This window comes from Gallus gallus, chromosome 9 (genome assembly GCF_016699485.2).
Source record: "Gallus gallus isolate bGalGal1 chromosome 9, bGalGal1.mat.broiler.GRCg7b, whole genome shotgun sequence".
Classification (NCBI taxonomy): domain Eukaryota; kingdom Metazoa; phylum Chordata; class Aves; order Galliformes; family Phasianidae; genus Gallus; species Gallus gallus.
This window is the reverse complement of record NC_052540.1, coordinates 7,480,430-7,505,711: the sequence shown is the minus strand read 5'-3', so window position 1 is coordinate 7,505,711 and position 25,282 is coordinate 7,480,430. Positions and strand designations below refer to the sequence as shown.

Below are 25,282 nucleotides of genomic sequence, written 5' to 3'. Positions count from 1 at the left end.
GTTTGGTCTGGAGAAGAGGAGGCTCAGAGGAGACCTCATTGCACTCTACAACTTCCTGAAGGGAGGTTGTGATGAGGAGGGGTTTGGCCTCTCCTCCCAGGCAACAAACAGGACCTGAGGAAACGGCCACAAGTTGTACCAGAGGAGGTTTAGGTTAGACATAAGGAAAAACTTTTTCCCTCAGAGAGTGTTCAGGCAGTGGAATGGCTGCCCAGGGAGGTGGTGGAGTCACCGTCCCTGGCAGTGTTCAAGAGGCGTCTGGATGAGGAGCTACGGGATATGGTTTAGTGGCTTGTGGTAGCAATGGTGATGAGAGGATGGTTGTACTAGATGATCTTGTAGGTCCTTTCCAACCTTGTGATTCTATGATTCTTCCTAATGAACTGAGACCGATAGGACATTCTGGAGCTTTTGGAGATCAGTGAGGGATGTTGAAAGACTCTAATTGGACTTTGCTCTCTGTTTGGCAAATGAAAGGGTATGAAACCAAATGTGTGTGAAGTCTACTGTCTTCCTTGCCATCAGGAAGTTGAGGTAGAAAGCTCCATTATCCTTACATTTTGTGTGCTTAGGTAAAAGAAGCTGTAGGCAACACCTTCCATACTGACTTTGCAAAGAAACAATAAGAATTCAAGTATTGCTTGATAGAGGCATCCTGTTTTTGTATATTGGGATGGGGCAACGAAGAACTAGAATTTTACCCATCAGTTATCTGGCCTGTAATATTTTAGGTGCAAAACCCACTCCTACATTAATTGCAGAATGACACTGATGGTAAAATTGGAGAGGGGTAAGCTGTACTTTACAGTCCTGCATTAAACAGGTATTGGAGAATTGGAAGCTCTGGAGAAAGACCTTTAAGACTGAGGTGCTGCATGCTTCTTCCAAACTCTTCTGTGTTTCTAAGTTTTGGGCTAGGATGCCTTGAAGCTAATGAAAGACTTTGTGAATGTAATAAATCTAACACAGTTATTGAGAAGTGGCATTTCTGAATCACAGCAAAATAGATGTATACTAAAAGAAATACTGAATACTTTTTCACCCTTACCAACCTTAGCAAGATGTCCTGATGTGATTTGTTCCTTATTGCATAGAATCAAAATGTGACATGTTTCAGTCTTTTAAGTATGAAAAGGCATTTATTGCAGAATGTTTTAACTTAATCAAATCTTCATTATTCATTGGGGAAATGGTTGTGTACTGTCTCTTCTTTTTTTTCTGATCAGCAGTAGCTGAAAGGTTTTAAATGCCATCATTAATGAAGAAAATAATACTTTACATAAATACAGATTAGTGCTGCTCTGGTTCAGAGTTTCTGCTATCCAGCACAAAAATGGCTGAGCAGGAGGAGAAAGAAAATGACAAAAGCTTCATATTTTTTGCTCACATTAAAAAAAACCCACAGCACTTAGAAAATAGCTGCTTGTTTGTTTTTTGCTATCTGCATTTGCCATAAGAGGACTTGCATAAAGCATTCAACAGTTTGTAAGAGAAGTGCATTTTGTAGTTGTAGAATTAATTAAAAGTTTAAAATTGAAACTTGAAAAATGTGAGGATGTCTGACATCTCTGTTTCTGCGAGTGGATAATTGAGACAACTTATTGTATTAAACCTCTTTCCCTTTCCTTGAACCTCATTTTTATCTTCTGTTTCCATACTTCAAACCAAATAGTTACGGTTCTTCGTATTTACACTCAAGTAAATGTTTCCTCACATGTTGTAATTACTGTAGAAGTAAAATTATGTAAATTAGATACTTGCTTCATTCTGTGCTTCTTTGTATGGCGGAACAGGAGAGATGCGAGTTGAGTTTCATTAGTTCTGCCACCAAGAAGATGACAGGAACTCTGAAACAAAGAATATTGCTCGTTGGGACTTGCACGATTTCTTTATTCTGTTGGTACTTCAGGCAAGAAAAGAATGAGTGCGAAATGTTATCAGTGTTACCCATTTTATCTACACAGAAGCTTTGTCTAAATGCTGACATACACAGCATTGTACAAAATACTGTGCTAAAGATGTGTGTGGCTGGAGCTTACACCTGTGCATTCATGTGTTGCATTTCAGTGGGCTCTCACACCACGTGTATAAGAATAACATCCTCTGGGCTAGAACACTTCTTGCATTAATGCAATACGGCATATCTTTCCTTTCTGTGCCTTTCAAAGTCCTCTTGAACAGAGTGATGGGAGTTATCGTGGTGCAGCAGGTGCCGTGCCCCCCTGCTGGCTTGTGGTTCCAGAAGCAGAGCTGCAACTGCTCTGCATGTCTCTGGAGACAGATGTTGTATGTCAGTCTTGTTCTGGGCAGCACCATCCTGCCACTGCTGAAGTCCCATCCAGGTCTCCCTAGGCTGGCAGCTGCCCTGCCCACACACCAGCAGTGGTTGTGCCATCCTGCAGCCTCACCCTTCGATCCAGCCCGCTCTGACACCTGATGGCTTTCCTTAGTGAAGTGCTCTGAAAAGCAGAGTGTGTGGGGGGGGGGGGGGGGGGAACCGCAGCCGGTCAGCGTTCTTAGTTTGCTGGAGAAACGCTGCTCCCTAGCGTTCAGTGACGGGCTGTTCTGGGAGCGCTGCGCTGCTCGTATTGCCTTAGTCGCTCCGCGATCTCATTTAGGTTGATGTGGCTTTTGAAGGAGGTGACCACCGGGTGGAGGGACTTTCAGCGGGTATTTGCTGACACTTTTACGCAGGCTGTGCTGACTACTTGCTTTTGGCTGTCTACTTACTGGCGCGTCATCTCTGAATGGCAAACAGAAACTGAATCCTCCTCCTGCTGGTCCCAAATGCTGATTGGAGTGTGGCTCAAGATGAGATCTAAAAAAAAATTTTTTTTTTTAGAAATTAAAATAGGAATAATAGTAATAAAAAAAGCCAAATCTCCAATAATTCCCATGTATGCTGAGAGAGATGAAGAGCCCTGTGGGAGCATAGCTGTCTTTCCCAGCGTGAGGACCAAACGGGAAGGACAGAGCTCTGAAGGACTTAGGAGTTAAGCACCTCCAGTAGAACAAATCTCGTTCCTTTCAAAGACTGAAGCTATAATGAGTGCAGGTTTTTGCCTGCTTATGTCCCTATGCTGTCCTCTGCTGGACTCTTGATTTTTATCCAAGCATTTTACTGTAGTGACTTTGCTGGTGGCTATAAATTGACATAACTAGGAACAAAGCTGAGAACCTTTTATTAAATAGCAGCTGCAGACCTTTGCATTCACTCCTTTCTTACCTTGCTGTAAGGCTTGAGGGAACGTAGAGGCCTGAGCAGAGTCATAAATCACATGAGTGTGTGTTTGCCTCATTCTCACACCTCAGTCCACATCTTTCCAGGACTTCTCAGAACTATTGAATTACCATATATGAGGCACCACTGTGTTAATTAATGTCATGCTTAGTGATGCTCCATAACACCTACTAGCTAACAGCCATGACTCCTGCATCACGTGTGGGTACATGGGATTGCAGAGGGTGGGATTGGAAGTGACAATGCATTCCTATGCAATGCAGTTCCAGCTGCAGTGAGAAACCTCTAATGACAGCGATGGTATGGTCTCTTGGTGGTCTCAGTTATCCTCACTGCTGTAAAGCTTCTCTTAACGTTGAACTGAAGTTGTCTTTGCTAAGCCTGTTACTTTCTGTGGGTGTAGTCACCAATTTATTCTCTTCCTCTGACCAGCAGCCTTTGCAGCAGTGTGTCAGAGGACGAGCAAGAATTCATTCCACGTGTATGTGACTTTATCAAGCCAAAAAAATGAGGATGAGCAGTGGTGCTGTTCTAGCCACAGACAGCTTTATGAGCCCCATTAGCAGCCTCACTTCTGAGAATAAGGGTCATCTTTAAAAATTCTCTTACAGAGAGAATTCTGTATAACTCTAGTGGAATAGAACCGTCCTTTTATTTGGTAGCATTCTTTCTCTTTCCCTTTTTGAATTTTAATATTTATTATGTTTAATACAAAATGCCTAAATATAGAAGTAGTAGTTAAAATGTCTATCGAAATGCTTTAGTCACTGGTAATTTTAACACTTTGAAAGTTACTCTCATATCTGAGAGGATGTTGGCTGGAGGCTTTTTCTAGTTGGGGTGTATATGTGCCGGAGGTCTGGTGGAGTAGAGGCCAGGTGAAGTAGGGAGGTGGGAAGTCTTAGGTGAGGCTGTAAACATGTGGGATCTGGGCTGGTAGGAAAACATAGAGAGGGTTAATTTTTACGACAAGCCAAGAAAACTCAGAAAATTGATGTAGGAACATAGATGTTTGTTTTCAATTCATTTGTTGTCTGGAACAGATTAAAACCAGCAAATCCCTGCCTTTAAAGCACAGAGCTGGTCAAACTGCAGCTTGCTTCAAATGAAGCAAAATATTGGTGTGGGGCTAGTTATATTCCTGGCTGCAGGCTGCACAGAGCAGGGAGTAACAGCCTTGTGATCATTTCAGTCTCTGCCCTTTGAGGGCTGTGATGGCATAAAGATAAATGTATCCAAAAATGTGATTTTCTTTTTTCTGAGGCGTGTATCTGTAGGGAAGAGTCGCTTCCCAGTGCTTCTCCCCCTGCACGGAGCAGAGTTGGGTGCTCTGGGAGACAGCCAGGCACAGCATTGCAGGGCTGTGGGTGAGGACATTTCTGCTGCTGGCTGGCAGCTGGGGAGCAGCAGGCAGTGGTACTGCAAGGCTGGGTCTCCTACTGCACCGAGCCTGAGGAGCTGGAGCTTGTCAGCAAGTACTGTGCAGGGCTGGAGCTCTGGGAGAGCATGTCTTAGCAGCTGCAGGGAGTGTAGAATAGCTTTACCAAAACACTACTACATTCTGCTGAAATGAACTGACTAATAGTTTCCCTCTGTCCTGGTTTCCCACACACACTGCTTTTTGAGTTTGCATGGCCTGGCTGCAGTTGGCACCGCTCAGTGGCAAGGCTAACTGCAATTCTTTCTTCTCTTGTAGAAAACAAGTTTTCTGCCCACTTGTCTTCAGAAGGTGGAGAGTGAATCTGGTTCTCTTCAGGCAGCTCAGCTCGGACAAAGACAGCAAAGGACCTCGGATCTTCCTGGTGCTTCGTGTGGTAGGTGGCAGATCTGCTGTCATTGCTGACTTCAGAGTTATGGGGGGGAATCGTCCTGTCAAAGGCTCAGTGTCTGCTGATTCCTGCCAGCAGGCAAGCTCTGATCTCATAATAGCAAGTGTTTTTGATAAACAAGTTCAATAGTTCTTCGGGATCGGGGAAGATAATGAGCAAACCTACTTGATGTATAGAAGGAGCAAAGGCTTGGTTTAGGCTAAATGAAATGTGATAGTTTTCTCTCTTGCTTCAAGAATGAGAATATGCAGAATGTGTGGACGGTGACATTAGAATTAGTAGTTCTGTTGTGTTTGGTGGGAAAGTGCCAGGAGGAAAATGTTTATTCTTGCTGTAGTTGGAAAAGCAATCTATAGAAAATCTGAAGGTATCCACCTTTAGATTAGTTCCACACTCTCTTGGAGCCCCTTGAAACAATTATCTGTCTATAGAACAGACTCCAAGGAGCCCACTTTTGCTCCACCATGTGTGTCAGAAGTGTGGAGAAGCAAAAACAATGTAAAAACTGTGGAAGATGTGCGTTGAGAATATCTTGGTTTACAGTCATTATAACCTAGTAAGTTTCTGCAGCCTGTGGGGGAAATGCCCTTATCCTCCCCTTCTGGCAATACATGCTATATAGTGAATATTCTGTTTCTTTAGGCAAAGTTGTAACCACTTCAGCCAAAGGTTGACTGGTTTGGTTTTCTTGCATTGGTGTGGAAAAAGTGAATTTCCTCTATAAAAAATGAATGGAATATCATTGGGAAGAATGTCCTGAGCAAACTTAATCAGCTGTCAGGGTGTGGGTTGAGCATACACTACTGTGCAGCCCCACACTGGCATGAAACGAGGGTGCTGCTTCACGAAGGCTTCATTCTCTAAACCCTGATTTTACTGTTTACAAAAGGACTACTTAAGAACTGCAAAATTTGTTGATACACCTGACAGTCAAAGTGTACAAATTCCTTAGAAACTGGACATTTAATCTGACAAAATCAATAGTCTCAATATTGATGCATGTATTGTCCTTGTTTTAACCAATAGCTACAGGTTTGGGGAGGTGATGACTCCCACTTGATTGATTCCCTGAACACAAAAAACACCTGGTTCCCTGTGTAAGCAGACTATGTTTGGAAGTTAACCCATACAGTACCGACTTTGTTTATTCCGGTGTCTAACAGAAATCTGCTGCAGGTATTGTTTTTGATTTGAGGTTACACATTAGTACCATACGTAATATTTGCTCTCTTAAGGAAGGAACTTACAGAAAGTCAAAATTCCATTTAAGACCTCTTTAGCTCTTAATCTGAAGGTGCACATGGAATTTGAGCACTGTACAAGACTTGCATTCACTCTGTAAATAAGATGTACATAATACTTCTGTCTGATCCTACTGAAGGCTGTTCATTTCTTCTGCACTCCTGTTGCTAAACAAGAAACAATTGGTCAGTAATTGGAATTTAACGTTTAACTAAATGGATATGTATAAAGCTACTTTTCTTTGATTCCTGAAGCTCTAACAATAATCTATTGAATTACACAGAACATGAGAATCCATAGCTTTTGCTTTCTTAAATATTTTTAATTCAATATTTTTCTGTTTGAATAGAGTATAAAGGTCAGCTGATTTAGTTTATGCTGATAGTGGAGATATGGTTTAATTTAATTTGCTGTTCAGTAAGATATTAAGAAAGAAAAAGATACAATTCCAAGTAGCAGCTACAGCAATGAAATTCCAGGTGGAAGGGTAAAGTGTTGGTATTTTATCTTGCTTATGTTTGTGTGTTTAGATCATCATATGTCAAATACCAGCACACAGTGCAGTGATTAATAACCCTCTGTTAATGAGATGAGAAAGAGAAGTAGATGCATTTTGGTTTCAGAAGTAATTGGTGCAAATAAATAAATCCTCCCATGACTTGAATACTTCTTCTAATTTGGAACACATTTATCTGGAAAATGTGTTATTGGCAGTTTTATAATAGATTCAAACTCAGTGCCTAAGAGAGGCAAGTCTTTTTCTATGTGTTTATTAAAGAGCCTCTCTATGTGTTATTAGAGCCTATCAAGCTCTATCGTTTAGAGGATTTTTCTTCTATACTAAAGTTGTTTTTTTTGCTTTGTTTTGTTTTAAATGAGTGGATAATTGTGGAGAAATCTTTTCCTACCTAATTTCCAATTAATTCTGGATCACTTTAAGCAGTCTGAGTATAATTTTTTGAGAAGCAAAACCAAACTGCATGTTTTAAGTTAAAAAAGATGTGAGTTTTGATGTAGCAAAGAGGTTGTTGAATATTTTTTGCTATATTTTGGCTTAGCATCGAGAATCCTAATGTGTTTATGTACTTGTACAATCTGCAAAACTGGGAAGAAAACTCAAGAATGTGAGCTCTGTGAACTAGCAGTGCTGATGGACAGTCAATTTACTTCTGTTCTTTCCTGGTTGGAATGATGGTTTCACACTTTTAATTCAATAATCAGATTAAACAGACAAAATCAGAAAACACTACTGAAGGGTGAGGTACAAAAACATGACCTGATTAAGGCAGTTCTTAATACAACAAGAGCCCCGCTGCATTATTATTTGTGCTGCGTGTAATGCAGGCTGTTGGCTAGCAGGTACTGTTCTGCACTTTATGCTGGAAAGCTGTCTTGGCAAAATCAATATTTTCTCTTAGTTGGAACCATTCTCATCAAGAGTAAAAAGAACTATTTGGCTTGGATTGTTTTCTTAAAGGCTGTAGTAGTTTTAACTCTTCTTTATAAGTTAATCTAATCGAGTTCAGAAAATTTTGTTTGTATCCCCCACTCTTTGCTTGCTTGCTTTGTTTTGCTTTATTCCCTTGTACACACTGTCGTATGGAGACTAGTTTATCAGTGCACAAAGGAAAACAGAAGCTGATAAGTGCAGCCATTTGTCTGAGTTTAAGGAGCCTATGACAAAATGTCCGTGAAATACATGGAGTTCTAAAATGTCAATTGCTTGTTTCTTATAGGAAATACTAGAAATACACAGCAGCCCTCTTCAAAACCAACACATTCATCTTCTCTTGACCTGTAGTATTGTGCAACATTTAAGAGACCAAAATGTCAATTCTATTTTGTGAATATGGTAAGATAGCAATATTTTAAAGCATTCTCATAGAACTGGGAATTCCAACTCATGTGAATTTGGTAGCATTACATGGTAACTGACTATATTTATTTTACACACGCATCTAAAAGAATGTGATGCAGAATGAGTAATGATTCTGTTTCAATTGAGAAGTTTTCTGGGGTTGCATTAAATTATAGTGAAGAGTCAGTTGTTGGTGGTGAAGTTTTTCCAACAGGAACAGTTCTCATGTCTGAATTTCCTTAATACTGTCCAAAGTACATTTGCATACCAGCATTACATCACAATTTTATCTTGTTTTGGTGACCAGACCAGGTAGAAATCATGTCTGTGACAGCAAGCCCTGAGCATCTCTAGTGGTAGGTAGCTCTGCAGTTGGAGCAATGCTAGTCTCAGTACTGAAGTTTTCTTTGGAATCCTTCTTTCTTCATAGTCATCACTGAGCCAGAAACAGCATGCTGAAAGTGAGATGCCATGTCAAGTCACTGCTGTTCTTCCTGTGCACGAAGGAGATATGAATAGGGATTCTTTCTCTCTTTCTTTCCTACCAGCAACTTAGCAGTCTCTCTCCATTCTGTCTCTGTTGGTTTAAAAAAAAAAAAAAAAAAGAATTTTTACTTCCCCAAATTAGAGGAATGTATTTAATTTCTGAGGACGTCACTTAGCAAATAAGTGTGCCCAAAGTACTTGAAATGAGACAAATTCCCTGTTTCAAAGAGCTCTGAATGTGCCTATGTACTGCAAAGGGTTGCTTTGGAAGCTGATCTGGGCTGCCTCCTGCTGCTGACTACAGGGAATACATTTCACCACGATCTGTGAGTGCCTGTTGAATTATGAACACTTGGCAGCGCAGAGCTGCAGTGGCACATGCAGGAGCCCTAAGTGCCTGCTACTTTCACCTCCTGATCCGTTACTGTTGTGCTCACTGCTGGGGACCCAGCCTATTGCTGCCAAATCTGGGCTGAGGCTGGGAAAGTTTGGGAAGGGTGATGAATGGGAGATTACGTTTTTCTGAGTCATGTTCTGCAAAGGGTAGTGAGGAAAGCATCAAAAACGTGGTTGTTAATTCAATCTTTCTCGTCTGTGAAGTCAGTTTTTCAGTAAGTGAGCTGCTGAGAGCATCGCCTTTATTATTTATAGGGCGGTGGGTTTTCCAACCTGTGCTCTCACCAACAACTAGAGATGTGAATTGACTGCAGCCTGGAGTGGCTGTTCCTTCTCTGCAAGCTTCGAAGACAAAGAGCCATTTTAAAAGCAGGATAACAAAGTAGGTCAGTATTTGTTACAGGATGAGCACGTGTGGTCTTTAAGACAGCTGAAGAAATTCTTTCTGAGAGTCTGCATTTTACAGCACTGAGCAGTTTGGCAGTGCTGGTTTGGCACACGGCCTTTATGAAAGCTGCATACCTCAGTGCTAAGGGGATTAGAGTCGAGCGTGTTTTAATGAACACCTGTGAAGAGAGCGAACCTGTTTAAAAGAATAGACATTCTGTGCTTCAAAGTAACCCATGGAGAGAAATACGGAGAGCCATTTTTAAAGTGGTGCAATTTAACTAATCCAGCTAAAAGAATAAACTTTCAATGCACAGAACGACAAAATGCGAGAGAAGGCATAAGAAAAGGGTTGTGTTATATGGCTACATCTTTCTCTGTTACACTTCTTTTTGTTCTTAATCTGAACAAAAGCAAGAACGCTTTGAACCACCTCCCTGGAACAGCTATTCAGGGTGCGATTTCAGCGGGGTTTTTCTATGGCAATGGGATTATGCACTTAATGGGTGTCAGTTGTACCTGCTCTGTGCTTTTCAGCTAATAGTTGTTCTGATCCCTCAGGAAATGAGGGACTTTTGAGTGAGGATGTAACGATCACATTCACTAAAAGAGAAGTAATGGCATTTTTGCTGACTGATTATTTTATCACCGTTAATGCTTCCTTATGATGGTAATGAAAACTGAAATATTCAGCTGATGGAATGCTTTCTGATGGAGACTGAGCTGGTCTTGTAAAAGGACAGAACTGGTGACCACGTAATGGCTTTAGGAGGCTGGCACAGATGGCAGCAGTGGTAAAACACTCCATGAGCAGCATACAAATACCGAAGTGAGGGTCTCCGAGGCTCTTTTCAGAGTACTATTTTGTGCTGAATCTCTTTTGTAAAACGAATTTCTGCTATGATGTTCAGCTCTCTGAGAGGTGTGATTACTTAAGGTGAGCTGTCTGCAAATTGTCTCTTGTTGTCAGGTTTCTTGCATCTATTCAGATGAGACTGGGTTTGGTAGAGACAGATGTGAGAACAGCATAATCCAAAACGTGTAAAATGAAGGGAAATAAAGTCTCTTCTGAGTCTGGGTGGAATAGCTTAGAATGGGACTAAAGGAAGTGGGATTTAACTGAAGTACAAAAGATCAAACCTAAGAATGAATAGGTAGTTTTACATAAATCCTCTTTGCTTCTGAAAACCTGGGTTGCTTCTGTTCCAGAGCAAACATCTTATGTGTCTGTATAGATGCTCCTCCTCTCCCTCAGCACATCACACCTCAGCAGCCCATAGTGCTCTGTGGCTGAAAAACATCCCTTGGAATAATAAAACTGGTCCCAATGGTAATTTGCTATTTCTTGTTTGGGAATTTTGTTGCTGCTTTGAAACATGGAAAAGCTCAGCCTATACTGCGTATGAGTTATGGAGGTCATGGTGTGCCTCCTGCTAGGTGCTTGTTTTCTTTTTAAAGAAGAAATCACCTGCTCTTTGGTTCTTGTGAAGCACGTAAATAACTTCCAGTCTCCCAGAAATGAGAAGCTATGGTGGAACTGCAAAGGTACCGGGGCAGATGATAGCAAACAAGGATCGATCCTCCTGTAGCTCTCCTCCTGCTGGGGGAGCCGTTCCCCGCAGAGCATCGGTGAGGGCCGCCCCGTCCCCTGGTGATGGCCCGGCTCCGATTCCTCCCACCACATCAGGGCTATTGCTGCGGCACAGGGGCTCGTCTGCGCCTGGCTCCAGCGCAGCAGCGGTCACTGTCCCCGCTGTCACCCGCAGGCAGGGCAGTGCTGGGAGGAGGGAGCTGAAGCACCAGGGTACATTGATTTGTGTGCCAGGTGCACCGTGCCGGAGATTAACTGCTGCAGGGGAACGCCGGGGACTAGTTGATGAGCAGCTCTCAAAAGTGGCTTTAACCAACTTTACCAAGACTGGCTGTTGTGTGTGCTTAGGCTTGAAGTAGATCAGAAATCTACTCGCCCTCCTCATACCCGGTGCTGCAGGGGGAAGCAGTGCTTGCGGCTGGGGCAGCCCCTGGGACAAGCGCTCAGCCCTGGGAAAACGAGAAATCACTCAAAGCATCCTCTGCTTTAGAGAAATGTGTCTAAGCATCAGGCTGGCTGTGGGAAAGGTTTGCGGGGCGGGGAGAAGGGATGCGCATTACTCCAGTTAGAGTCATCAGGTTGGATATCCTCCAGCTTTTGCTGGAAAATTCTGTGCAGGAGGAAGAATGAAATGTTTGCTCTGGGTCAGGGAGTGCCGTAGGATCTACTGATGTTGTTGGAAAATGTCATGTTTCTACACGGGGTGTTTTCACTCCAAGAATAGAACCAACTGTGCTTATTGTGAATGTCATTTTAATGATCACTGAGAGAAACCAGTGGGTTGGGTTTCTTTTTTTGGCATTGCTTTTCTGCTGCTAAGCAAACCCTTTGTTGCCCAGACAATCAGCCGGTGTGTGACTGCGTGCCTGCGCTCTGTGCTGCGGGCTGCTCTGTACCACAGCTCAGTGTAGTACATACACTGTGCTACAGCCATCAATATTCATCCCTGCAGGAGATGTGAGTGCAGTGCGGGCTCAGCCCCTGCACCCTTATGCAGCTGTGTGGCCCCAACTGGCCTGACTGTGCGCATTGTACTCAGCAAGTGCTACCCTCCGTGAGGCTATTTGTGCTGCATGGCAGCAAAAGGGTGGCATTCTGACCCATGCAGTGTTTCTGGGAGTGTTCTATGTACTGCAGGTTTGCTTTTTGTTAAACACCGTAATGCTGTGCCGATGTAGTGCCCAGTTCAAGACAAAATACATAGGGGGAAAAAAACAAATGTAGCTGCAGTAATTCACTCCTTATGTAGTAATTCACCCCTTAAAGTGAGATCCCTACGAACCAGGAAGGTTTCATAACTATTCTGTCAGTGTTTCTGTTGTTTAATTAAAAAAAAAAAAAACAACAACCCTGCTTTTGCTGACAACGAACACATCCTGATGAATGCGTTCCCTGCAAATTAGATACTAAAACACAGAAAACTGCTGGTATATTTTTTCCCTACGAGCATACTGTTCAAGTGGATTTTGGGTTGAAAGTTCACAAGGCAGAATGGGTTCATCTTCTTGTGCTTGCTTGTGTAATACAAAGCTTCTCTCATCTGATGTGCTGCTACTTGGATGCACGAATAACAGCACTGAGCAAAGGAAATATTAAGGAAATACACTCTAATTTTTGTTAAGATAAGTAACAAAAAAAATGTTATGGCAGTTCCTGTCTTCATGTATAATAGTATACATTTTTTTTATCAATGAGAAGACCCGTAAGATGCTTACATTTGCATATAAATGTATTCTTATATATGAATAATATCCTTGCATATACACTTTTAGAGATCTTGCTGGTGTATAATTTTGCATTTCTTAGTTAAAACATTAAAAAAGAGAGAGAGAATGTTTTCCAGGCTGCTGCTGGTAAAAAAAATAATTCCCTTGGGGATGCAGGAAGAAGCTGCAGGAAGGACCTTTGTCGTATGTAGGTTGTGCCGTACTTGAGTGAGTGAAAGGGATGGACATTGTTCCTTGCTAATGTGGTGAGCCTTTATCCTGATCTCTTTCAGGCTGAAGCATGGCAAGGTGCTCAAGTGGTCTGTGATGCTGCTTGGTGAAAGATAGCTAGTGTCCTTTCTTGCCTTAGTTCTCTATTAGGTGTTGGGTTTGCTCTCTGGGGCTTTATGAAGATACACTGCCCTCAGCAGTCAGTTTCCCTTTCCATGACAGCCAACTCACTGCTTGTAATGGCTGTGTGTTTCCTGTGTAATGACCCCAAACTCCTGAAGTTACTCTGCAATCTCATGTAAACAAAATGTTAAGGATCTGGCTTGAAGTTTTATCAGTATAATGATAGAAATTGACTTTTTTTGGTTAGATAGCAGAAACGTCAGTGCTGTCAGTAAATTTGAAGGAATGCTGAAACCCTAGATAAGCTAAAATAGTTATTAGGGACCCTTTGGCTACAGAGTGGATGTCTGGCTTCGGTGGCTGAAGTTCAGACTATTATGACCAATTACCCTGAACCCAAAGTTTCTTCTCACCTTTCTGCTCTGTCTGTAAGTTGGGTCTAAGCCAACTCTCAAGTTGGGCCTCTAGGACACATATATTCCTGGTGCTGGGTCATCCTGTCAGCTCTGCAGGTGATAGACTAGACTGTCTTGCTGCAAGTGAGCTTAATCCCTGGATGGACCATTAGAGACCTGCCGAAGGAAGTAGCGAAATGGCACTAATTGTAACACACGCCAAGTCTGCTCAGGATGGAAGAGGCATGTTTAGGTACGCCTGTCACCTACGGTTGCCCAGCTGCCTTTGGTCTGGCCTCTCTGCTCGTGTTTTATCTCAGTTCACATCCTAGCTGGGCAAGCAGTGCACAGAGCCAGCAGCAGTGCAGAGCCCTGCTTGCACACAGCTGCTGCTTTGCAGTGCGCCACCCCATCTGCTGCCTTCCCTGCTTGCTTTCTGGTTCACACTTTTTGTCATCGGCAGAGCAGTTTTTTGTTGTGTTAGCTAATGCCCATTTAGCTGACCTAGACTTTTGATTGTTAGGAACTGCAAATAACCCTTCAGGTAGTTAACAGATACTTTTGCAAACAGAAGAAAAGAGGATTTTTAGCGGAAGGGGATCACACACAGCTTTAGAGGAGCTGGAGGAACGTGATTTCGCAAATGTATGGCACAGCAGTACACTAATTCTTTGTCTGTCTCCAGAGGCCTCAGCCCAAAGGTAGCTGAAATTCTATACCATAATTGCATTCTTTCAAAATTGCAGCTATAAGAGACCATAGTTGTTTCCAGAAAAATGTAAAAAATGGGATGTGCATTTTTCTGGACATACGTCGCATATGTTAGCATTCAGTCATAGATTACTTCATTAACCTTTGCTCTTCAGAAGCCTCGGAATGGAGAAATATTGGAAGGCAAACTGGTCGGGGGGCAAGCTGAGGGGTTTCAGGAAAGGTCAGAATCCGTGGAGTTACGTCCCCAGCCCCTGCTCGAACAAACAACTCCTGCTCTGTCTCTCCATGAAGAAACAAATGGGCTGTGCAGGTGCTGCAGAAGCTGCTTGTCCCTTGTATTTGTTTCCCTGTACATTATAGTGCTCTTGGGTTGTTTGCTCATTCAGATTGTTTTCTTGATCTTCAATGGAAGCTATAGTAACAACTGGAAAAAAAAAAAACAAAACAGCAGATAAAATATATCATACTTTTAAAATGTCTTTGTTTTAAAGGCAATGGAAGGAAAGATACTTGAGTGACTTGAGCCTGAGATGCCAATATAGTAGCTTATAAACGCACTTAGGTTTGATTTAGCTGTAGCTGTTTGATTTTTTTTTTTTCTGCTGTATTATTTTTATGACATATTTTGGTATCCACCTAGTAGCAATAATAAACAGAATGCAGCTAAATGCAGTCTATATTCTGCATTCAATTTTAAAAGTGACTTCTCATGGCCAGGTTATAAGCCTTTGAAATATGGGATCATAATAGAAATGCTGACAGTACCTTAACAGTCTCTGTGATAGTGTTTCTCTAATGTAAATAAATGGTGCTATAGGGCTTTTTATTTCCACTCTCCCCACTTTATTCGAAAGATGGTTTTATCATTCACCAGCTGTGAAACAATCATCTTTTGTGCCTAACCTGCCATACTGTAGTGGGTTTTTTCTTTCCCTCCTTCTCTTTGGATGTGAAGTAGAATGGGACAGATAGAGAAGATTTATGCTGTACCTGTACCGTCCTTTAGTGTAGCTTATCCAGAAGACTTCACTGCTGTCCAATGCTATTATGTGCTTAAGTTCAGTAAGTGTGTAAATAATGACCTTCAATCTGAGCCTTGAAATAGGTGATCTTTAAAGAAAGTGGTGTGAGAGCATAATTAAAAGGATGGTCTTTGAAGTTCCTATATATCTTGTATGTTGCATTGACAGAAATTAAACCTTTTCTTCATAAAATACTAGCATTAAAAAAAAAAGTGAAAAAAGCCAAAGCAAAAAATCCATCCAACCCAAACCAAGTGAAAAACAAACAAACAAAACCCCAAAAGTAAAAACCCTCATTTAAGCGATACCCAGGGAAACGCTCATCTGTTACATTCATTTAAAACTCCCTCTTCTAAAGCCTGTGTTCTCAGTAGCAATTGCATGGAGAGAGGGAGCAGATGGGGCACGATGTCCTCCGTAGGGGAGGTTATGCTGGAGATAGATGTCCGTAAGCTGAGGGCAAAGCCCTTTTGCTGTGGAAGGGTTGGAGCACAGAGGCAAGAGGGCAGAAGCGGGCCTGTCCTGTCAGGTGCAGTGCCCGGGATTTCTGCTGTCTTTAGACTGAGGAAGCACCCGGCAGGGTAGAAGCACCCTCAGTCACCACAGCATGCTGCAGAGCTTCCTGTAATTACAGGTCTAATTGAAGCGTGTCTGGTATTCCTGTGTTTTACCTGAAATTTTGTCTTGGGAAAGTCTACAGCATGCTGTTATTATCTGGTGCTAGTTGTGGCTTTCTCTTCAGCTATTTCCTTGAGCTAAAAATGCAGAATTGTACAGCCCTGAAGGGTTATTTAGCTGGACTTCTAATGAAATAATAGAAGCATTGCACTCCAGCGATTTCCCTATGTGGGGAAATGTCACAGTCCATCGGCCTTTCCTGAGAACACTACATGAAATTACACCTATTTTCATTACTATGCTCAAGTACAATATTGTTAAGTAAATATTTGCACCAGAATGTGACTATCCTGAGGTGTGAGCTGTCCCACAAGGTAAATAATTAAAGGATGTGCTTTCTCTAGCAGAGAAACTGGTGCTTGATATAGGTTTGATCATTTCACGTGTCTCTTTGGTAATCCATAACTGTCTTCTGCAATTATTTTCATTGTCCAGCCAAGCAAAGATAAAAGGTAGAACATGCCTCTCTCGCCTGCTCCCAGGGAAACTCCGTTACCCTTCAAAGGCCACGTGGCAGTGGCAAGCCAATCTGAGGGGGAAGAGGCAGCCCGCAAGGACGAGCTCAGGATGAGCAGAAAATGAAGTTGTTACCAGACAGCAAACAGCAGCCCTCAGTTCTTATGAATATTTGAATGAGTAACTAAAAACAGCTCAGTGGACTCTAAGCAACTGTGACAGCTGAAACTGCCTGGGAAACTAGCAGTCTGCAAGGACCGCGATGGAAAGATCAGCACTGCATTTTTACCTACATCTCCATTGGTGTATTCTAAAAACTTCAGCAGATTCGTAGTCCCCAAATATTTGTTAGGAAAAAATCTCTCTCTGTATGAGTTTTCGTAAGTGAGGTACTCACAGAATCTGTCTAGAAATTGAGAATTCATTAAAATACAATGATTTCTAACAATTTACTCGAGGCAAGAGAATAGCCACATTTTCTAGACATTGAAATATTGATGTTGCTGTTGCTTATACTCAGAAAATTGGCCCTAGTGAATCTTTCATGAATATCTTTCAGCTGGTTCCACGTGGGAAGAAAGATGATGAGGACAGTTTCCCTGAAGCCGAAACATTCTGAATAATCTGCAAAAAAAAAAAAAAAGGAGGGGTGGGGGGCAGGAACTGTAACAAGCAAACTATTGCAAGGTTAGTTGGTATTTTATAGCAGTTGAAAAGATATTACAGCAGTTCTGAAAGCATAAAGCAGCTCTCTTTTTCATGTCAGACTTTATTTTTTTAAACAGTTTTCTGACACTGATTTTTTTTTTAACGTATTTTACAAAGCTGCATTTAAAAATGTTTGTTGTGACCTTCCTGGCTATGCGGAGCAGAGTTAACGTGTCCTCTTTGAGTTCCCAGCACAGTTTAGTAAAGTGATGGCTCTTTACCAGGTTCTTCTCACTGGGGCTGTTTGTACGAGGGCAGGTTGCAGAACTGATTTGCTACCATGCTTAAAGCGCTGGCAATGGAATCAACTTGAGTGACATCTTCCACATATTTTTTTATTACAATTTCAAGTTTATACTATAAATCTGACTTGAGAACCAGATGAATTGTTCAGATAAAATGTAACTGGCGTGCCATATATGAATAACAAAGAAAGAAGTATGCATTTAAACAGAAAGATGAAGAGCCTTTTTAACAAGAACTGAAATTACATTTTTCAAATGGCACTCCATTCTAACACATGTACCATTTTGAAGCAATGATGTTGGCATCAGCATAACATCTGCAGAGCTGAAAAAGAGTGCTTGGAGAAACTGATGTTGCCACCAAAGCAGCTGTATATAACCTGTTCCTAAGTGTTCATCAACAACGATGTCGGAATAAGTGCTCCTATTATAAAAGACAAAGATTAGCTGGCACACCTCTTGAACTCCTGCCCAGACCTCTTTTCTATGAGCTCAGGAATTAGAGTGCCACAGTTGAGTCATATTTCTTAGTTCTCTCTGCCATTGCTCCCTTGGAAGGAGTAAGTCTGGTTCTACCTATTGTGTCAGTACTATCAAGGAAACGATGTTTCCCAGCAAGTGTAGGATAAATCAGAATTTGGGCTACAGGTCAGTGACAGAACTGAATGAAGAATTCTGAGCACATTTCTCTTTTAAATTTTGCATCAGTTGTGATATTTGTAGCACAGTTTTGATATTAATTTGGTTACGTCTCTAAAACTTTACCTGTTTGTGGTTAACTGATGAGATTTAGGTTGCTTTTTGGCACAATCACTTTTGTCCATCTTTTTGCTCTATGTTATGTTTTTAGTAATTTGCAGTTTTGTTCCTGCAAATCTGATGAAAGCTTCTGTGGACATGAGATGGCTTCACAAGGAAGAAAAAGGAGGGGTGGGAGAAGATAGGAGGAAAAGGAAAAAAAAAGTTCTGAAACCACTGGAATTATAGGGCCCATTGCAGAGCAGATGTGTAAAGGATGTTTTCTTGGTTCCCAGCATTCTTGGGTATGTACTGAAAGACCCTGTGCTTTGCAGGTTGTGGCGGTCTGCTTCTCTGCTCTGTTAGTTTGAGACCGGTCTTCTGGATTATTTCAAGTGTTTCTGATCTTGGCTATACCTTTAGAAACCAAAGTTATTAAATGCCCCAGGCAATGGGCTTGAGTAGATCTAGAACAGAACAGGGCTTGTCTGGAAAGACCTGTTTGCAATAAGACAATACTCCAAAAAGGAGTGAGCTGAGTTGCCGTTTGGAAAGGATGGCTGCGGTTCCTGCCTGTGCTTGTCTGGGGCAGAGGTGTCAACAGGGCATCCCAGTGACCTGGCATCCTGCTGAAGGACACAGTGCAGACAGAAGGCTGATGCCCATCTACAAGGGCCCATCCTGCCCTTTGCTTCCCAGCACATGTGAGCAGTTCCCAGGTTGGTGCGGTTGCTGCTTAATGTAGCCCTCTCCAGGAGCAGCACCTGGCTCTGCTGGAAGATGCAGGAGGTGTCACAACTGCCTCTTGCTCTCTTGGTACCTTAGAGCTGCAAGCAGAGCTCCTAGCCAGGGCCACTGTGATTCCACTTATGCTCCTTTCTATTGTTACTGCTTGTTGCTGACTACTGGCCTGTTGTTGGTGAGCCCCTTTCTCTTGAGGAAGGCTCTCTGGGATTTGGGGGTAGCTCAGTCTCTAAATTTAAGTGTGTGCCATGGTGCAAGAAATGGGCCCAGCAAAAGTCTCCATCATCTGCTGTGGGTGGGTACAAAAATGCTTCCTCTGTGAGAGATGTGAATGAGAATCTGTGCCCTGGCACCTGGGTGCAGGAGCTTCAGGATTTAAGATGTTTTGTGGCTGCGTGTTGGCACATATGCACATAAGTGTATACAAGTCCAGATTAGTGCAAATACAACCTGACGGCAGGGTGATATCTGGCATCGCTGTTCTATGTGGGTCTGTCAGCAGCCCACCTGCTCATCCGTCTTCCCTTCTCCAGAAACACGCTGTGAAGGCTGATGGCCAGTGCTGACGGCGCAGAGTTCCTGCCTGCACCACCTCTGTAGCTGTATGAATTTTCCTGAATTCATCCTTTTCCAGACATGCAAAAATCCAATTGTTTTTAAAACAAACAAAAAAAAAGCCCCAAAACAACAACTAAAGCCACCTAAGACAAATTCCTTCCTCCCCAGAACAAACAAGCAAAAAGCCCCCTACCAAACAAATAAATACGGAGGTTAAAAAAAAAAAAAAGCCCACAAGAATCACTTGCTAATCTGATGATATAACTCTTCAAAGCCACCAGGCATCACTGTTGCACCTCTGCCTGGGGATTCTTCATTCAGTTAAAAGCTGCAGATTATCCTGTTAATTAGTTGGGGATTGTTTTTTTTTATCAGTATTTATGTCATTGCGGGTCACTGCCTGCATCCAGGACTGCACCCCCAAAGGGACTATTTTGTCAGTTCACAGCCACCCTGTTAGCTCTGACCACGTTACAGGGTCTTGTGGATCACAGAGGATGCATATTGTTGGCTTTTATTTATTTAGCTATCTTTCAGCTGTCTTTTGCTTCACCTCTGCCAGCCTACACACGGCAGGTACAGGTATCCTAGCTGCGCTGCACTTCAGTAGGTGAGGATGGAAAGGACACACGAGCAAAAGCTGGATCATTTGCACGTACTTCTGTGAGATGAGCTGTACAGCGAGTTTGTGGTGATGGGTGGTGCACAGAAGCTTGGGAGGGGAGCTGCTTTCCCACCTCCTTGCTCAGGTATCTGCTGAAGGATTCTTTCCTTCAGCATTGCTCAGAATGGGTGAAACCTTACTGCTTCTGAAGCATTCTGAATTTGTTAGGCAGAAGTGTACAAAATAACTGCCAGAAATAAGAAAGTATTTGAAACAATTTGTATTTTATTTTCTAGCATTTTAAGCAGCAAAGGAAGTTCAGCTTTATTCTGGGTGCTTTCCCTCTCTTGCCTCTCCATTCCTGGTCTTGAGTTTCCCAATGGGATGTTGAAGGCAGTGATGACGAGAGGTCGAGACTTCACAAGTTGTAGCAGCAATGTGAAATAGGTCCTTAAAAGTAGCTTTTCTTTGTTTCATGTTTTTCTGAGCAAAGTACTCTTTGCTTTTTTTTCTCCTTCTGGTAAATGAATGCACCAGGCTGACAGTAGCTGTTATGCACAGATACCTGAACCTGCACCTACCAGGAGGCTCGCTGCCACCAGAGGCTTTCATTTAACTGTGACAGGAAAGCAGTACTCCTGAGATCTGTGTCTCAGGGTTCTGCTGGAGTAGGGTCTCTTTGGGTGTGCGTTAGTGACCTAAAAGAATAAGGATTTGTATCCTGCTTTCCCCCGGAGAAGCATTTCAGCACTTACCAGTGATTCTGGAAGTAATTTCCTTTGAGGTTTTCTTGGTTTTATACACAAAAAACAAGACCTGAGAGTTGTTTCGTTGCTGCTACATTATATTTTTCCTATAAAAGACAATAGCCTGTTTCCTTTCGATATCCTCTTACTAAATTCTGGGAATACTTTTATTTTAATAGCCAACAATGGAGATTTTTCCACTCTCTCTCTGTGGTTCTTCGCACACAGTGGGGATTTTGTTTTTAAGATTCAGTGACATAGTTGCTGCTTTACAATACTTGATTATTCTTTGAGTACGGAACAGATTGGGGGGATGGAGCTCCTAGTCTCTTGCTTCTAATTTCCATTCAAAGTAGTCCTTTACAAAAATCAAAATTAAAAAGGATTCTTTGAATGAGTGGGAAGATGGAGTTACTGACTTTTTTTCCATAGAAGTCCATCACTCACTGCTCACGTCTATAGCAGTGGGACTCGAAGTGAGATGATGTAACAGGATTGTTGTATCAAATCTAAACAATTACTCTGAAACTGGAATTGCTGTAGAATATGGAAGACAGCTCTATTTAAGAGGTGATGAAGTGGGTAGATGCTTGCATTGTTATCTGCTAAGTGGGGATTTACTTTCTGTAGTTCTTTTTTCTAAAACAAAGAAACAAAATAGACCCCAAAAGGGCTCTTATTTTTCTCTTGGATCTTAATTAAGCAATGTTTGTAGAAATTAAAAATAAAGCATGCAAGCTTATTGCATATATATGTAAGTCCCGTCAGAAATCCCTTTATGATTAAGATGAGCAAGGAACGTTTGGCTGCATACTTTCTTCTGAGGATAAAAGGGAATCCGATTTGTCATTTGAAAAGGACATTAGGTCACAACCTTGAATGGCGGCTTTCTAGAATACCAAAATCATCATATTCTTTATTATTTGGCACGTCAGTGTATAGCACTGAGGGCACTTCTGTCTTCTGCTCCTCTATTGATGTCGCTGCATGCCAGCGTTACTGAAGATGGTTGAGAGGGGGAACTGTTCCATGTGAAGCTGTGCAGCGGGAGAAAGCCAATAACCTGAAGGAAAATAAGACAGAAATGGGAACAAGTTCACGTTGGGGATTATTACTTTGGGAATTAACAGCCAAAAGCAAAGCAGCAGTGAGGTGAAAGCAGGCTAAGTACTTGAGAGCTACAGTCAGACCGTGCAAGAAGGCTTGTCGAGACATGACAGGCCTGACACGTTCATCAGCTTTTTGCCAGGAGTGATGGAAGTGCTTGGATGGGAATGGTATAGAAATGTATGTTCTATGCTGTGTATGCAAAACAAAAAATAAAAACCAGTAACAACAAAAAAAATCTGGTTTAACAAGTGGCTCGGAGGCTGATCCAGCTAAACTGGTGGGGATCCTCAACATCAATGCTTTTAAGTAATTGTGCTTGTTCTGGCAAACAAATCCTAGCTTGTTTCAGTCCTACTGAGGTGCAGCTGTCTTTATCCAAGTTAACTAGGCTGTTTCAAACCTCAGAGCTGCTGAATGCGGCCCTGATGGTTGAGCCCATGTTATAAACAAAACTGCTCTGCCAACTTCAGGTGGAGAAAGTACCCCCGACGGCTTGAACTGCTTTCCTATTGCCACTTAAAGGTGCCTTTGGTCACACGTGGTGCTTCTCAGGATGTGATGTTGCAAGGTATTGCTGCTTTTCTGCTCTCTGTGCTGAGCGGATACATCTACTGCTACTGCCGAATGGGCTCTACTTTCAGGTGGTGCCCTGCTGCCCATGGGCTGAGCTCGGTGGCAGCAGGCTGGGTGCTGCAGCTCTCCCAGCAAGTGGAGCTGCAGCAGGGCTGCATGGCTGTGCTGCTCCCTCTGTTGCTTCACACGTCTCTGTGCTGGGAGAGACTGGTTTCACTTGGAGCTTGCTTTTTTTCAGCTCCCATCAGGCTCCCTTCTTTGCCCCACTGTTGTGTTAGAGGCGAAGATGGGGAATGGTTTCTATTGGTTAACCTTTGTGCCATGCTGAATGCTCCGTAGTGCTGCAGTCACACGGGGAGATGTTTGCATCTGCAGTGTAAAGGACATGCTATGTTCAGTGAATAAGGGGAGGAAATGTGTTTGTACTGCCTCTGCCCATCTGTAAGGGCTGCTGGTCATGATTAGAGGCTGAGTTTTGGGCTAGTGTCACAGATGGCACACTATGTGGGATGACAAGGCACACTGAAACAGGATATTGCAGTTAATGAATTAGAATAGTATCAATAATAAGAAGATAAGAGCTAACCAGGCTAGCTTGTGACTGAAGAGTGATCCAACACTATATGTGCATGGTTCAGTATAATTTATCCACTGTTTGAATCTAATCTTCAAAGTCTTCTTTTTAAGTGTGGATTCCCTAAGAGTGCCTACGGAACTACTATTTATTGTATTTTTACTCCTTTATCTCCACTGCCCCGTGAATACAAACTGCAGCTTTCAAAATCGTTCTCCTTTGTCACTTACTGTACACTGATTTATCTCTCGCTAAGACTGCAAATCAGATGCTCTGTCTTTTCAAACGTTACTTTTCCACGGGAGGAGTGATGAAGCTGGGCAAATGACACTATATCTCACGCAGAGTATCCTCACAGTGACTCATCCTTGCACTGACATTGCCAGCAGCTCCTGGAGCACTGCAAAGCTCTGCAGCTGTATGGGGAAGCCATCTGACACCTTGCTGCAAGATGTTTGTTTGCATTGTGCTCTAAGCAGCTGTAAATAAACATCTTGCAACAAGACAGTACTTTTGCCTTTAATTCAAGAAGGAGGGGAGGATTCAAGCTGTTTTCTTCAGGCTGCTTTTACGGGGCTGTCTGTGCTAAGTGGTTGCTGCCGCATCTGCCTAGGAACAGACCAGGGGCTGCTCCTGGACTGGGTGATCTTAGTGGTCTTTTTCAGCCTTAATGATTCTATGGTTCTTGCAAGTCCAATTTCTTCCAGAAACCCCAGGAATTCCTCATCTTAATCTGGGGATGAGTAAGATGCTTCATCCCTCTCGGTTTTTAGGTCAAGATTCTCTTTGATGTAACCTGTTAAGAGCTAAATTGATATGAAGGGAGAAGTCAGCCCCCAGGCCCTCCCGTTGCCAAATCCTTGCCAAACCTGATCTGTGCCCACCTGTAGGGAAAAGCGTGCTGCCCAGCCCCGCCAGCCCACTCGTTCCTCGTGCTGCTGGTTCCAAAGCCAAACACAAGAGGAAAGGATTACGTTTCTCTTATCTTTTTTTTTTTAATTGCTTTTAACCTGCATTGGAATTTCTGCATTGCCAGCATCACTCTAAGAATTTAAGAGCTGGTAATTCATCTATAGGTAGTATTAGGTACAACTTATACCCCGATGTTCATTCCTTTTGCTTTTCACTCACCTCATGTCCCCTGGGTAAAGAGAGTGACATTCACAAAGAAAGAGAAGTTAGGTCAAAACTACTCAATTTTCCACCAGTGCTAAACTTAGCTGTGTGAGTCCTGAAGGACAGGTGTCTACTTTCTAGAAAACAAATGATATATTGATTTCCTGTTAAAAGCAAGCACTGACAGGAGCATTCAAAACAAAAGCCTCCTTTCAGCAGAGCATTTAAATACGGGGCTGCATAAAGCAAAGCACTGTGCTGCTGCTGCAGCCCACCGGCACCTGGCTCCTAACCCTGCCTTGGAGGTGCAGGGGGCACCTGTCACTGCGGGCATTCCTTGCCTGTCCCTGGGCCAGCTGCTGCAAGCTGCAATTGCACTGCAGCTCCTGAACCCACACAGGGTTTTCTTTTCTTTTCTTTCTGTCTTTTCCCTTCTTTCCCAGCCCCCTGCAGATGCTTCAGTGCAAACATCAGGATTCCTATTATTCCTATTGTCTTCCTCCATTTAGCAATGATAGGGATGAGGTGAAGGCAGTAAGATTATTTTTCTTTATAACTGATTTTGTTTCCCTTTTTTTCCACTACTTAACTGCTTGTGTGTGTGTAGCAATACTCATTTCCCCAAACTCCATCCCAGCAGTTCCCCAGACAAAGACAAACAGAAGTAACACATTTCTGTTTTTATTCCTCTCTCCGATGAGCAGCAGCACTCTGGCATGCTTTCCCACTTGGATGCACGTTTGGCTTGGTTAATCCACTCGTGTCTTTGCTCATGTGTAGGCATGCTGAATACTCCAGTCTGATTGATAGTTCCTTAGTGACTGCTCATCCTGTAGCACGGAACAGGAGGCCTTACCCCTCCTTCATTACTCTTGTTGCTTCACTTGCTGTGCAGGCGCTGGGACTGACTGCCCCCATTGATGCTCTGAGTTCTGTCCTGCTGCACCGCAGCCTTGGGGGCAGTGCCCAAAGCAGCCTGCAGTGCCACAAAAGAGACCCTGCATCAGCCTTCTCTGCTGTGATTGCTGAGGGCTGCATGAGAAAGAGGGAGATGATGAACTTTCAGGTATTTCTAATTTGGAAACGCCTGTAGGACTTGCTCTAAGCAGATAGATGTGTTACTTAAAATCGCAGGAAGCTATAAAACACTGCAAAATGATGGCAATAGGATCGCAACCGTTTCTTAAATAGATGAAAGGCTGCTTCAAAGT

General features: G+C 42.7%; 1 protein-coding gene across 3 annotated transcripts in view; it reads left to right on the top strand.

Moving 5' to 3' along the window:
• EPHA4 (EPH receptor A4) overlaps window positions 1-25,282 on the top strand; it is a 248,618-nt gene that overhangs the window by 36,580 nt on the left and 186,756 nt on the right. For all 3 annotated transcript variants that reach the window (XM_040705461.2, XM_040705462.2, XM_040705463.1), the window contains exon 2: window positions 4,938-5,055. In XM_040705461.2, the coding sequence (XP_040561395.1) occupies window positions 4,938-5,055 (118 nt within the window). The remainder of the gene's footprint in view (window positions 1-4,937; window positions 5,056-25,282) is intronic.